General features: G+C 48.5%; 2 protein-coding genes across 3 annotated transcripts in view; one reads left to right on the top strand and one right to left on the bottom strand.

Annotated features, from left to right (window-relative positions):
- The window catches only part of LOC306832121 (uncharacterized protein), a 250,674-nt gene that overhangs the window by 7,863 nt on the left and 228,860 nt on the right, over positions 1–13,951 (bottom strand). The gene's annotated exons all lie outside the window — the stretch shown is intronic.
- The window catches only part of LOC306832130 (flotillin-2a), a 19,640-nt gene continuing 9,170 nt past the window's right edge, over positions 3,482–13,951 (top strand). Inside the window, exons 1-3 of one of the 2 annotated variants that reach the window (XM_079356570.1) lie at positions 3,482–3,738; positions 9,947–10,028; positions 12,214–12,304. In XM_079356570.1, coding sequence (XP_079212696.1) covers positions 3,690–3,738; positions 9,947–10,028; positions 12,214–12,304 — 222 coding nt within the window. In that variant the 5' untranslated portion in view covers positions 3,482–3,689. Of the gene's footprint in view, positions 3,739–9,946; positions 10,029–12,213; positions 12,305–12,657; positions 12,749–13,951 lie in introns of both variants that reach the window. The other variant, XM_079356569.1, reaches the window with a different exon arrangement.

Below are 13,951 nucleotides of genomic sequence, written 5' to 3'. Positions count from 1 at the left end.
TTTGGCCTGCATGGCTCATGTATGTACCTGTGATCATGTATGTACCTGTGATCATGTATGTACCTGTGATCATGTATGTACCTGTGATCTGTCAGTTTAACTACTTTCTATTTGCAGCTTTTAGTAACATAAACATTTGATTTGATTTTCCAGCCTTTTGTAAATTCTGTTTCACGGACAAGAGATGAAAATAACTCTGATATATTTACAGACATGTTTCTGAATAAAGATACAAATAACTGAATAAAGAAGAATTCTGAATTTGATGTTGAAATGTAAAATGCTAAACAATAAGACATGAAACAGAAAATGTGGTCTTGTTTGAAAGATTTAATCAGCGAATAAAAAAGAAAAGGTGGTACACCCGAGCCCTTCCAGAGAGGGGGCGTGGTCAGACACAGCTCATTTACATATTTAAAGCTACAGACACAGAAACAGCCTGTTCTGAGCATGGCTGAAATAGAGGGGTTTATAGACATGATCAAATACAGGATCAGAGTGGATTTACAACAACACACTTCACACACATGATGAAGAGGAGCGAGGACACTGATTTCACCTGAAGAGGAGGAGGAGGTCATGTGACCTTTAAAGAGAGGAGGTCACCGACAGGAGATACTGCGGGAGCGCTGCCAGGAGCTGTGGACCTCATGAAAACATATCACAACAAGTCTTTACAGCCCAAACCTGCTCCACACTTTTAAACATGACAGATGAACCCCCATAAAGAATAACTGTGACTCGCACTAAAAGTGACCTGAAGACTGTCATCACGCCGGACACGTGAGCGAGCCGTTACAGCCGACTTATTCTGTTTAAAGATGACAAAGCGAGTTTTAGAGCAGTGTGAGTCCAGGCTCAGTGTTTTTGATAGCAGCTGTCAGCTGATCTCAAGCAGCTGATTTGTTTCAAAGCATCCTATTGGCTAATAGCTCTCATGCCGCTTTATTTAAGCTGCTCTGGCCGGGCTCATCTTCTCTGCTCCCTCTGCCAGCTCCATCTGAAACCTTCATCCACCCCAGCTCTGTAGGTTTTAACCCTTTCACTGCTGTCCAAATCTGTCAGCCCGTGAATTGATTTCGCATTTTGAACATGTTAACGTCTTTTCTTTTAAAACTTTATTTATCCCCGTGGGGAAATTCAAGATGGGGATCGAATCCTTGAAATTCTGGTTGAGAGATGACGACTCCAACTGAGCCACAGCCGCCCCACAAACTCTGAGTCTGTTATAATAAGACCAATGAACAGTCACAGAGACTTCCTGCCTGTGTTTTTATCAGTACACTGGAGTTAAAGTCTTAACTTATGGCGACAGGTTAATAATTGAATATTGAAACTATTTTTATGGCCCCTAGTAATCACGGGCCCTCAGATTGGACCTCCACGGCGCCCCTGCTGACGACTGTTTATCAAATAAAGAAAGAGAACATAAGATAGAGTTCATGTCCTCTAATGTCTCAGGGTTAGTCAATGACATTGACACGGTGAGACACTCAGTAACACAGTATATAGGCGAGGTTATGTTACATGCTGGTAAGTCTGTCCCCGTGGTGTTTTGTGTGTGTGCGCCCCCTGCTGGGTGCAGCAGGCACTTCAGCTAGTTGCAATGACAGAGTAACGTTTGAATGTCAGTCAGTGTGAGTGACAGTAAGTTTCAGTCCAGGGCAGAAGGACACCTCTTAAAGGGAGTATGCTGCTTCACCACCTGTAGGCGGAGCAGCTTCTCGCACCCGGCCGTAAAGCTTCCAAATAATTTAAAAACAACAACAACAACTTGTCCTGTCTTCAGCTGTGGCTTTACTTCCCGGAGTGATAATACACATGTTGGATCTTCTGCTAGTTAGCAGCTGCTGCCCTCACAGGAGACCAGGGCACAGAAACCCTGCAGAGTACAGCAGGATTTCATGTCACTCCACTGTTGTGTAAGCAGTTTGAAGATGTGTCACATGTTCACATGCTGGCTGTAGAGGAACCGGCCGGGTCCCAGTCACTTCCTGCCCCGGAGCATGTCTCGTCCCCCATGTCCATCTGCAGGCCTCATGGAAAAGATTTAGCCAAAACATCTTCAGTCAATACAATGAAATCTGAGATCTGAGACCCCCCCCCCCTTTCAGCCTTTCCAACCAGCGTTCATCACCAACATGTCTGCCAGGGTCCTGATGCTCCTCTTTTTCCCACTTTCCATTTCTCTCATATAAACAGATAATCCCTCATCTTTATTTTCACTAAGCATGGCAACAAGAGTGAGTGCTGTCAGACGGTGTATCTGTTATCTGCTCCACTTTAAAGTTGTCAGCCCTCAGGGGCCCCTTACTGGGACTATATGTGTGTGTGTGTGTGTGTGTGTGTGTGTGTGTGTATGTATATATATATATATTCCATATTCTGAACATTGTAGCGCCTCCACGGCAGACCCACGTCATAACCTCCGCCGCCGTCACATTATGACGTCGCTGAGTGGAAAGGAGGTCGTATGGTCAAAACAACGCGATCTCCTTTCCCTAAGTCCTTTATGACTTCTCCTGACTCTTTTCCTTCACCCCGGGACGTTTTCTCCGGGGTTCAGGGGAAGAGGAGAGAAAGAGGAGGGACCCAGAGTCCGGTCTGATCAGATTCTGGTTCAGGTTTCATGCGTGAGAGGAAATCTAAACATCCACACCCTTTTTTTATATGTGCTGCGGAGGAGGGGCAGAACATAGGGGAGGGGTATCTGATCATCTGGGTCAATTTAGTCAAAGAAACTCTGAAGAAGGCAGAAGTGGCCTTCAAAATAAAATCCAAACGAGTACTTCAGACCCGTGCTGTGAATGAGAGGTTTGTAGTGTTGGAGTGAGCATGAGTGCAGGATGAGTCATCAGACGTGACAAAAAATACTCAGCTGATGCTTTCTACAAATATATCCTACAGTTAGATTAACAACAAACGATGAATTAAAGCCAGGACATTGTTTCCACTCCATGGTGACAAGTTGTAATTGTGTGTCAGCAATGATGTTGTTTATGTGTTTGGGTAACTCTATGGCTGTGATGTCTTTGTCTTCTTGTGTTATTTGGGTTCTTATGCGTCATTCTTGCATATATGCTAAAGTCAAACTTTGTGTTCTCTGTCATATGGAGACTATTTATCTCTCAACCTCTTTACATTGTCCACATGACTAAAAGGCATCGGGTCTCATTTGTAACTGCTGAATTTTAAACTCTTATATATTGCACTTTTACTATTATCAGGATGCTAGATTATCTCTGATGGGCTTTAGGTTTTATGTAAATTATTTGATGTACCTGGTGTTAATATAACCATGGTTACACATTATAACTGTACGGTCATGAAGGTGTTATGTAAAAGAAAGTTCTTCTTTTTTCATTTAATTATCATTATTAGTATTATGTCCATGTAAACGACCGGAGGAATGTCCGCGATGTTTTTCTTCTAGTACGAGTGTTTGATTTCATCCACAACCTTGTTTACAAAATACTTTTATTTTGAAAGTCTAAAGAGGAAGTGCTCCGCCGTGCTCGACGCAGCCGCTGCTCGACTGTTGTGTTGTGAAAAAAAAAAGAAAAAGAAATCCAAAGATCGATTAGTGAGAGTCGGTGGGAGAAAAACATCAGGAGAAAACCGTGTTTGGAAGCTGAATTCTTGTTTTGTCCGTCGAGTGTTTCCGGTGAAGAACCGTTAGTGTCGGTAAAATGGGAAACTGTCACACCGTGGGACCGAACGAGGCCCTCGTGGTTTCAGGTAACATTAAGATGTGTTCGTGCTGCTTCCGCGATGCTTTTAAACGTTTATTTAAATACAACATATCACATATATATATAACGAGAGTCTTTTACTAACGAGCCGTTAAAGGTCCGTCGCCTGTTTGAGAAAAAAAATACTAACGTCAAAATAACCTTTAAGATAAAAAATGACTATTAACTACTAATATCTCATTTAGTCTGAATAAAGCCACCTGTTTTACATTTTAAAATACTTCTAAAAACTAGAACTATATGGTATATTTAATAACTATATATGATATAATTATCATTTTATTAATACTATAACAGCGTGTTGAATTGACTTTTTGTAGCCTGAGTTGGAGGACTTTTTATTAAACCATAAGATAAGTCATATCGTACCGCTACAAAAAAAATAATTCAGATTACATAATTTACATAAGCAAAACTACATTTGTGTTGGGCAGTGGGCCCATCAGAGAATAAACCTCCATAGAGGAAAATATGGTGAACAAACACAACAATGGACATCATGTTCCTCACACCTTCACCCCGCCTGGGACGCACCATACGACATCGCACCATACGACATCGCACCATACGATATCGCACCATACGACATCGCACCATACGATATCGCACCATACGATATCGCACGATACGGTATCGCACCATACGATATCGCACCATACGGTATCGCACCATACGACATCGCACCATACGATATCGCACCATACGATATCGCACCATACGATATCGCACCATACGATATCGCACGATACGATATCGCACCATACGGTATCGCACCATACGACATCGCACCATACGACATCGCACCATACGACATCGCACCATACGATATCGCACCATACGACATCGCACGATACGATATCGCACCATACGACATCGCACCATATGACATCGCACCATACGACATCGCACCATACGATATCGCACCATACGACATCGCACCATACGACATCGCACCATACGACATCGCACCATACGACATCGCACCATACGACATCGCACCATACGATATCGCACGATACGACATCGCACCATACGATATTGCACGATACGACATCGCACCATACGATATCGCACCATACGATATCGCACCATACGACATCGCACGATACGACATCGCACCATACGACATCGCACGATACGACATCGCACCATACGACATCGCACCATACGATATCGCACCATACGACATCGCACCATACGACATCGCACCATACGACATCGCACCATACGACATCGCACCATACGACATCGCACCATGCGATATCGCACCATACGACATCGCACCATACGACATCGCACCATACGATATCGCACCATACGACATCGCACCATACGATATCGCACGATACGACATCGCACCATACGACATCGCACCATACGATATCGCACCATACGACATCGCACGATACGATATCGCACCATACGACATCGCACCATACGATATCGCACGATACGACATCGCACCATACGACATCGCACCATACGACATCGCACCATACGATATCGCACCATACGACATCGCACGATACGATATCGCACCATACGATATCGCACCATACGACATCGCACCATACGACATCGCACCATACGATATCGCACCATACGACATCGCACCATACGACATCGCACCATACGACATCGCACCATGCGATATCGCACCATACGACATCGCACCATACGACATCGCACCATACGATATCGCACCATACGACATCGCACCATACGATATCGCACGATACGACATCGCACCATACGACATCGCACCATACGATATCGCACCATACGACATCGCACGATACGATATCGCACCATACGATATCGCACCATACGACATCGCACGATACGACATCGCACCATACGATATCGCACCATACGACATCGCACGATACGATATCGCACCATACGACATCGCACCATACGACATCGCACCATACGACATCGCACGATACGATATCGCACCATACGACATCGCACCATACGACATCGCACCATACGACATCGCACCATACGGTATCGCACGATACGATATCGCACCATACGACATCGCACCATACGATATCGCACCATACGACATCGCACGATACGACATCGCACCATACGACATCGCACCATACGGTATCGCACGATACGACATCGCACCATACGACATCGCACCATACGGTATCGCACGATACGACATCGCACCATACGGTATCGCACGATACGATTTATTGAACGAAATGAGACTGAAAAGAAACGATGAGCAGGAGCTGCTAGCCCGCTCCTCAGTGTGGTTTAATGAGAACAATAATAGATTAGTTTAATGGTTTCGGTCTTGTAATGTTTGTTTTCTTTGTCCATGTAATCTTTTTATTCCTTTTCGGGCGGCCGTCGCTCCTTCTGCTGGAACTCGGGAGAAATGTTAACCTGAAATCTGGAAATTTGTCTGGTCGCTGGAGAGATGTAAATATTAGGTTAATTAACAACTCATTAAGGTACGGTGTAGCTAGCTTGTAGCATAACGTTAGCTTTTTACTTCTCCGGGCTACATTAACTCTTCAAACTTCATATAAATGATGTTCATCTGTAAAGATTATCGATCTGAACTGAACAGCTACACATCAGAATTGTGTGTTTGCCACAGAGATTATTTTCTGCAATCATCCAAAATCCCCAAATCCCATAGGAGAATTCTCGTTGGAACCACCGGCGTAGCTACTTCCTGGTCGACCTACAAAAACACGTTGTCACTTTTACAGTTGCAGTTTTAACGTGCGGTTGATGCACGTAGCAGCCATGTTGGATTCTAACTCAGGCTACTACATTTTTCCGAGTTTCCGTCTTCAGGGAGCGATCTATTTTTCTCTTCGGAATGGGAACGCTGAATTTGCGACTTCTCCGACAAACTGTAACGCAGCGTTAGCTCCAAACAGAGTTCAGGGAGCCATGTTTCCCTCTGAGTTTGTGTGTTTAGTCATCTCTGGTGTTTTAATCAAAGTATGTTGAAGTCTCGTCTCGGGGTTGGATGAGTTTTGGTTCCTCATCTGTTTTTCATTTTGTTTGATCTTAAATTGAAATGTTTCCTCATCAAATCTCCCTCACTTGTGTTTTTTTTCCCGAAGTAGACGCTCTCTTTAGGAAGTGAGATTTGGGAAAGCTTGGTTTATCATTTTTAATAACACGTCGTCTTCGTGAAGGGTGGTGGTTATCTCAGGTGGTTAAGAGCTGCGAGAGGAATACAGCCAATTATTAGATTACAGAGCGAGGCCGTGACAAACTCCTCCACTGACACAGGAAACACCTGACGGGTCCAAATCCCAGACAGACAACAACAGAGGTCAAATAACCCTGACCCTTTTTTAATGGAAACTGTGGGACAAAAAGCCAGGAAGTGGATTTTATGTCTTCTTAAAGGGAACAAACGTGACAGGTTGCACCGCGCTTAAAGAGCACCGGCATGACAGTGTCCCTCGTGGCATGCCGGGCTAACAGCAACATGTGAGCTCAGCTCGCACGGCACTCTGAGTCCAGTTGTAGACGATGGCATGCCGGCAGGTGGCCAGCGCCGCATATCACTCACAAATAGTCACAAATATGGCGTTTAGAAACGGTTAATGCCGTGTTGATATCAACAGAACTGTCTTTTAAAGTATTTAAACTTCAGTATGCTAACGCTACGTATCAGTGGGATTTCCTTTCACCTTTTCTGCTATCGATTATTCTGTTTGGCAAGGCTAACCTTGTTAGCTGGGATTAGCTTTGCTACGTGCTAACTGCTAACTGGTAGCATGGGTAAAGATGAAATATGGAACTGCTCTCACGTTAGCAATAATTTAAAAAGTTCACATTCATGGCGTAGAGCAAGACCGCCGTTATTCATGAACATGACTCGGGGGGGGGGGGGGAGTGTTGCACGCCGCTGACCCCTGCTGGCGTGCCATTGGCTGTGGCAGGTGCAGTTGAACTTACGTTACCGTGCTGCTAAAGGAAGCCCGCCACAAACACCACCGGCATGACTCAGCAGATTTTTGATACTGGCGTTTCTAAGAGAATGTTAGAATGTCAGATCTTATTCTGTCAGGGATTCTTCTGATGTCAGGAAACACAGCGTAACGTATTCATCCGCCGTGAGACACGCTAACCTTTAACTGCACAAAACCAGGGTTTGAATCTGTCCAAGCTGAAGAGCGGGGGAGTTTCCATTGTAAACAAACGTTTGAGAATTGTGTCAGTCAACACAAAGAGTGTGTGTGTGTGTGTGTGTGTGTGTGTGTGTGTGTGTGTGTGTGTGTGTGTGTGTGTGTGTGTGTGTGTGCGTGTGCGTGTGCGTGTGTGTGTGTGACAGTGTGTGAGCTGCACATCCTGATTTCAACACTGCATGATTCCACGAATGTGAAATGTTTATGGGGGTGTGTTGCTGTTACTTCCTGCTGTGAATGAAGGTGTCACGTGCAGTAACGCCACCTTCCCTCCGTGTGGTGAGGAAAAGCTCGCTTCTACAAAGTTGACGACTCAACTCAACTTTATTTATAAAGCACTTTAAACAGCCGTAGCTGTGACAAAGTGCTGAACATCCATGAAGAGCACAAACATAAAACATGAGTAAAACACTAACAGGGTTAAAACAATAAAAACAATAAAACACTAAAACAAGAACAGAGTCTCATGCTGGCTTAAAAGCCAAAGATTAAGATGTGTTTTAAGATGAGTTTTAAAAATGGACAGTGAGGGGGCGTGTCTTATGTGCAATGGGAGATCGTTCCAGAGTTTGGGACCGGCAGAAGGAAAAGCCCTACGACAGGATTAGATTCTTTTAGTGGCCTGTATAAACTCATTCATCCACACGGAGCCCCTCCTCCGGCCTCTGAGCCGTGAGTGCCGTCAGGAATTCCAATTACGCCGGCGGTATGTTCTGAAACCTGCCGGCCAATAGGACGGCAGGCCCATGGTCATACTGAGTACTCCGTGCGTTTTCTCCTGCTCTGCACATTGTTCTGCTTCTGTTTTCTGAGACGGTTCAGTCACACGGGGGGGGAAGCCGGTGTCTTGGAGAGCCAATTAAAACGCCCCAGAGTGACCCTGAAAGAGTTAACCTGATGACGGGAACGTTACCAGCGTGTGTGAGTTAGAGGTCGATGAGTCTGGCTGTAGTTTTTGGGTGGTGGCGGTAAAGATAGCCCCCCCCCCTCCCCCCTCCCCCCCGTCCGTCAGTTAACGTGTGACAGCTGGGAATGTCACACTAAACACAGGAGATTAAAACATCAGACTGCTGTGTGTGTGTGTGTGTGGGGGGGTGTGTGTGTGTGTGTGTGTGTGTGTGAGTGTGTGTGAGATCATGATGGCTGCGAGTGTGAGAGAGGGAGAGAGAGAGGCCGTGTCTCACCAGAGGAACAAGCGTTGTGGTTGGAAGTAGAAATGGAGCGCTGCTTGTTTCTGCGGCGTGCTAAAGAGCACATGATCATCTGAAACCGCGAGCAGGATGTGATGACTGAGTCTCATCTTCTCCTATTGAACATTTGAGTGAATCTGAGAGCTTTGTGTGCTCATCTTGTCGATGTATTGTCTCTCTTCTGATTGGTCGGCTCTCTGGAAGCCTGCTGGTGGGGCAGAACGCTGCAGGGCTGCCAGGGGAGGGCTGGGAGAAGAGAGTCTCTGTCAGAGGATTCAGCGGCTCAGGTAGAGGCTTGAAGCCGTCTGCTGACAGTCTCGGTTTCATACCGGGGACCAGAACACGCCGCTTAGCGCCCTCTGCTGACTCATCCTGGGATTACTCCAGCGTACGTTTCCCTCCTGATCTGAAACTCCGCCCACATTTACTCTGAACATCCAGCATTGTTTGGTTCTTTCACTCACTAACTTGTGACGTTGACATTTTTCTTTGATATAAAAACATTGAAGTCACGCCGCGTTCTAAACGCACACGAGCGTTCGGCGTCCCGTCAGTTAAATATTTTAGTTTCCCTTGTGAACATTACAACATGTGGTGCTTTTATTTTGAAGGTGAAGGTGTGGTGCTGTGGATTGACGAGCTGTTGACTTAAATCACCACAAATCTCTGAACAAAGTTTTTCCACAGTGTTGACACAGGTCAAAGGTCACACCGATATCTCCACTTACAACAGGCTAACAGGCTAACAGGCTAGCACGCCGTGTTAGGAAGACGTCCGGGCCGCTCTGTGATGACCGCCTCATGTTTGTTGTGCTCACCTCCACAGGCGGCTGCTGTGGCTCCGATGGGAAAACGTACATCGTGGGAGGCTGGTCCTGGGCCTGGTGGCTCATCTCCGACATCCAGAGGTAAGAGCTGTCCGCCCGGCGCCGCGTTGGAGCGCAGGTCACACGTCTGCAGGAAGCTCGATGAGAGAGTGACACTTTCACTGAGGCGGCGCCCAGCCGACATCACGCACCATCGTACCGTACCCGAGCGTGCTCCCTCTCCCGCTCTGCGTTCACGAGTAACAGTCAATCCGCCAGACTGCAAAAAAATAAGGAGTAACCATGGCAACCGCACGCAGGCTGAGTGCGTCCTGCTAACTGCATCCACGTCTGAACAAAACCAGCACAGACTAGCCGTCCACTTCCTGTTTGAGCACAGTTTCGTTTACATCTCCGTCAGACTCGGTCACGTGGTCGTGGTGTGTGACGGCGTCCTCCCAACGACCAGTTCACAGTAACATGAAGGTCATGGTGACCTTCTGAACTGCAGAGGCGTCGGGAAGAATAAACAAAGAAGAGTTTTCTCTTCATCAAACGGGCGAAACATTCGAAACAGATTCTAAATAGAAGTGTATATGCCGCTCCTCGCCGCTCCTCGCCGCTCCTCGCCGCTCCTCGCCGCTCTCCCTCTGAGAGGTTACAGGAAGTCTGAAAGAATGATGGAGGACATGAAACTAAACATCACACTGTTTCTGATCCTGATCCAGGTCTAGAGAAGTCCTCCTCGCCTCCTAACGAGCGGGCCGGAGACGAGCAGAGACAGCTGTGTTTGTTTACAGCGCAGGGGGAGTCAACCCGCACGCCGCCGTGTTAAAACGGTCACATGTTTGACCACGCGCGTTGTAATCAGATAAAGCGGCTGGTGATCCGCCCTCAGTGACAGCTCGTATCTCATCCGTCACCACTTCCTGTTTGTCACGAGGTCGTCTCTGCTCATACTGCTTTGTTGCCTCTTCTTTGCTAACCTGCTTTGCTTCTTCTGGTGCCCCCCCCCCCCCCCCCCCCCCCTCCCTTAAGTGCTGCTCTTTGTGTTCGGTTGCTAGGCGACCTGATGGTCGACCTGGACACTCAAATAAGGTTGATGCATGACTGGACTTTAAATCCCCGACTAGACGAGCTGCTCGTCGCTCAGTTTCACCATCAGACCAGGAGGATGTCAATTATCTTCAGAGGCGCCGTGTGCACAGGCTGAGGGCGCCGTGTGCACAGGCTGAGGGCGCCGTGTGCACAGGCTGAGGGCGCCGTGCAGCTTCCCTGTGATGCAGTAATCACGTTAATGTCCAGGCCGGTGACTCATTGATCCAACTCTTCTGGAGGCGGAGCTGCTGGACTGAACAGGTCGGCTCCGACGTTCCTGTTAAATCTCAAACTAAGTCACATGATCTGTGGATTTCTCTCTCTTTGTTTCACTTCCTGTAAACACTCAGAGAGACAAGAACGCCAGTGCTGAACACGCCATCACCACGTGAGCAACACGCGTCTGAAAAGTCCAAACTCACGGCAGTAACATGAAGAAGCAGAATTTTCCCTGAAACCTGATTCATGCTTCTTGTGGTCAGTGCGGCCATGACGGCGTGGACGGCGTGGACGGCCATGACGGCGTGCGTGCCCCCTGTGAACGTCTTACTGAATGTGATCGTCAGGTCCCCCTCCCCCGTTCAGTGTAAGATCCAGAGTTTGATATTTACAGAGAGACGAGTAGAGACAGGAAGTCTGCATCACATCATGAGCTAACGCCGTTAGCGCACGCCGTTGTGATGACACCCGAGCGGAGAACACCACGAGACGTGAGAGAGCAGGAACGTCGAGTGTCTGACTCGTGGACAGAGTCACCATCACTCCTCATTGGTCCAGGAGTGACATTTAAAGATGGCTGCCGTGCAGCGACCCACCGGGGGGGGCGTGTCCGACCTGCACAGTGCTCGCTCATACAGTGACGCGGCGCTTTGCAGGCACAGGTGAATTTAGTGCAAATGAAAGATTGATTTTAAATTCAGGTGAAGCGTGTTGCAGACGTGAAGACGGAGGACACGCCCCCTGTTAGTATGGCTCCGTGTGAAGCGGCGCCCGCAGCCTCGCTGTGAAACACGGTTCAGCTGACACAGGAGGTCAGCTTGTGTCTTTAACCCCTCCCCCTCCTCTCTTCTTCTTCACCTTGGTTACTGACATTCTTAACAGCTGTTACTTACCAACTTACTGTTTTGCCTCTGCTACTCCCGCCCGCCCGCCCGCCCGCCGCCCGCCCGCCGCCCGCCTGCCTGCATAGAATGTCTCTGGAGGTTATGACCATCCTCTGTCGCTGTGAGAATATCGAAACATCGGAGGGTGTTCCCCTGGATGTGACAGGGGTGGCTCAGGTAATGCATCCCGAAAGACCCCCCCTCCCTCCTCTCCCCCATCCCTAAAAAAAAAAGAACAAGCAGTCGCTGGCGCCCGAGAGCGAGGGAAGCTTCGACTAACAATCTAACGCCTGTGTTTGTTTCTCTCCTCGGACACTCGCTCCGTCTCCGTCTGAGGTCAATAAACAAACAGATTCAAACTGATAGTGGCAGAGACGGCGTCTCACTGAGCCTCGCTGTTTGTGATCTGGAGTCCTTGGGTGAATGGTTTCACTTTGTCCTCTTCTTTTCCTCGTCTCGTTCTCGGCCCTTCCCTTCATTTGCTTTGTCAGTTTTTTCTTTTGATTTGTTTTCCACATCATTCTTCACAGGATAACGCTTGAGATTATGACCCTGCAGCCCAAGTGTGAGGATGTAGAGACAGCGGAGGGTGTAGCTATTACTGTCACTGGGGTGGCTCAGGTAAATCACCACACTTTGCCGGGAATGCCAGATCAGACTTCACTAACACCCCCACACACCCCCCCCCCTCCCCCCCCCCCCCCATGACCACAGGTGGTACAGAGGACACCTGTCCTTCTGTCTGACTCACTGAGACACATGATGTTTGCATGAAGAACCCTCACCTGACCGAGCCTGCGTTCAGACTGACAGCAGGGTTAACCAGGAGGGGGCGGGGTCTCGGAGGGCGCACATGATGTCAGATTAATCGTGAAAACGTTTGCTGCGTGTCGCTCGATGAATTCACCAACAAAAGAGCGAAACGAAACCGAATGCTCTGATTCGTTACGCTGCGATGGCACAATTAGCTCACACTCGGACATCTGATTGGTCAGCAGGCGGAGTCCCCCCCCCCACCCCCCTCCCCCACTGTTACTTTCAGTCTGAACTGGGTCCCAGTCCACCAGCAGGAGGGTCCGTGTCCACCTGGTCTGCATTCTTTCTTTGTTTCGTCTTCTGTTCGGTTGATCGGTCCTGCTCGCTGCCACTTTGATTTTGGGCCTGAAAAGTTGAAGAGAAAATTCACCTTCAAATAATTTTACACACAAAAACAACCGTTCAGCTCATCATAACAGAAAGAAACACAGCCAGAGGACGCCGGGCGAAGGGTCGACACAGTCGGACCTGATCATCCAATCATCGTCTTTTTTCTGTTCCCGACCGTCCTCTGAATTTACTTCAATAAGTCGATACTCCCCGTTCTGACCTCAGACCGTTTGAATCCTGAGTCCCCCCCGTGTCCCTGCAGGGGGCGCTGGAGTCCCCTGTGTGTCCCTGCAGGGGGCGCTGGAGTCCCCCGTGTGTCCCTGCAGGGGGCGCTGGAGTCCCCCGTGTGTCCCTGCAGGGGGCGCTGGAGTCCCCGTGTGTCCCTGCAGGGGGCGCTGGAGTCCCCGTGTGTCCCTGCAGGGGGCGCTGGAGTCCCCGTGTGTCCCTGCAGGGGGCGCTGGAGTCCCCGTGTGTCCCTGCAGGGGGCGCTGGAGTCCCCGTGTGTCCCTGCAGGGGGCGCTGGAGTCCCCGTGTGTCCCTGCAGGGGGCACTGGAGTCCCCCGTGTGTCCCTGCAGGGGGCGCTGGAGTCCCCCGTGTCCCTGCAGGGGGCGCTGGAGTCCCCCGTGTGTCCCTCCAGTCCCCTGTGTGTCCCTGCAGGGGGCGCTGCAGTTAAAGCA

This window comes from Symphodus melops (assembly GCF_947650265.1).
Source record: "Symphodus melops genome assembly, chromosome: 11".
Taxonomy (NCBI): domain Eukaryota; kingdom Metazoa; phylum Chordata; class Actinopteri; order Labriformes; family Labridae; genus Symphodus; species Symphodus melops.
The sequence above is the reverse complement of the archived record's forward strand: the minus strand, read 5'-3'. Positions and strand labels throughout refer to the sequence as shown.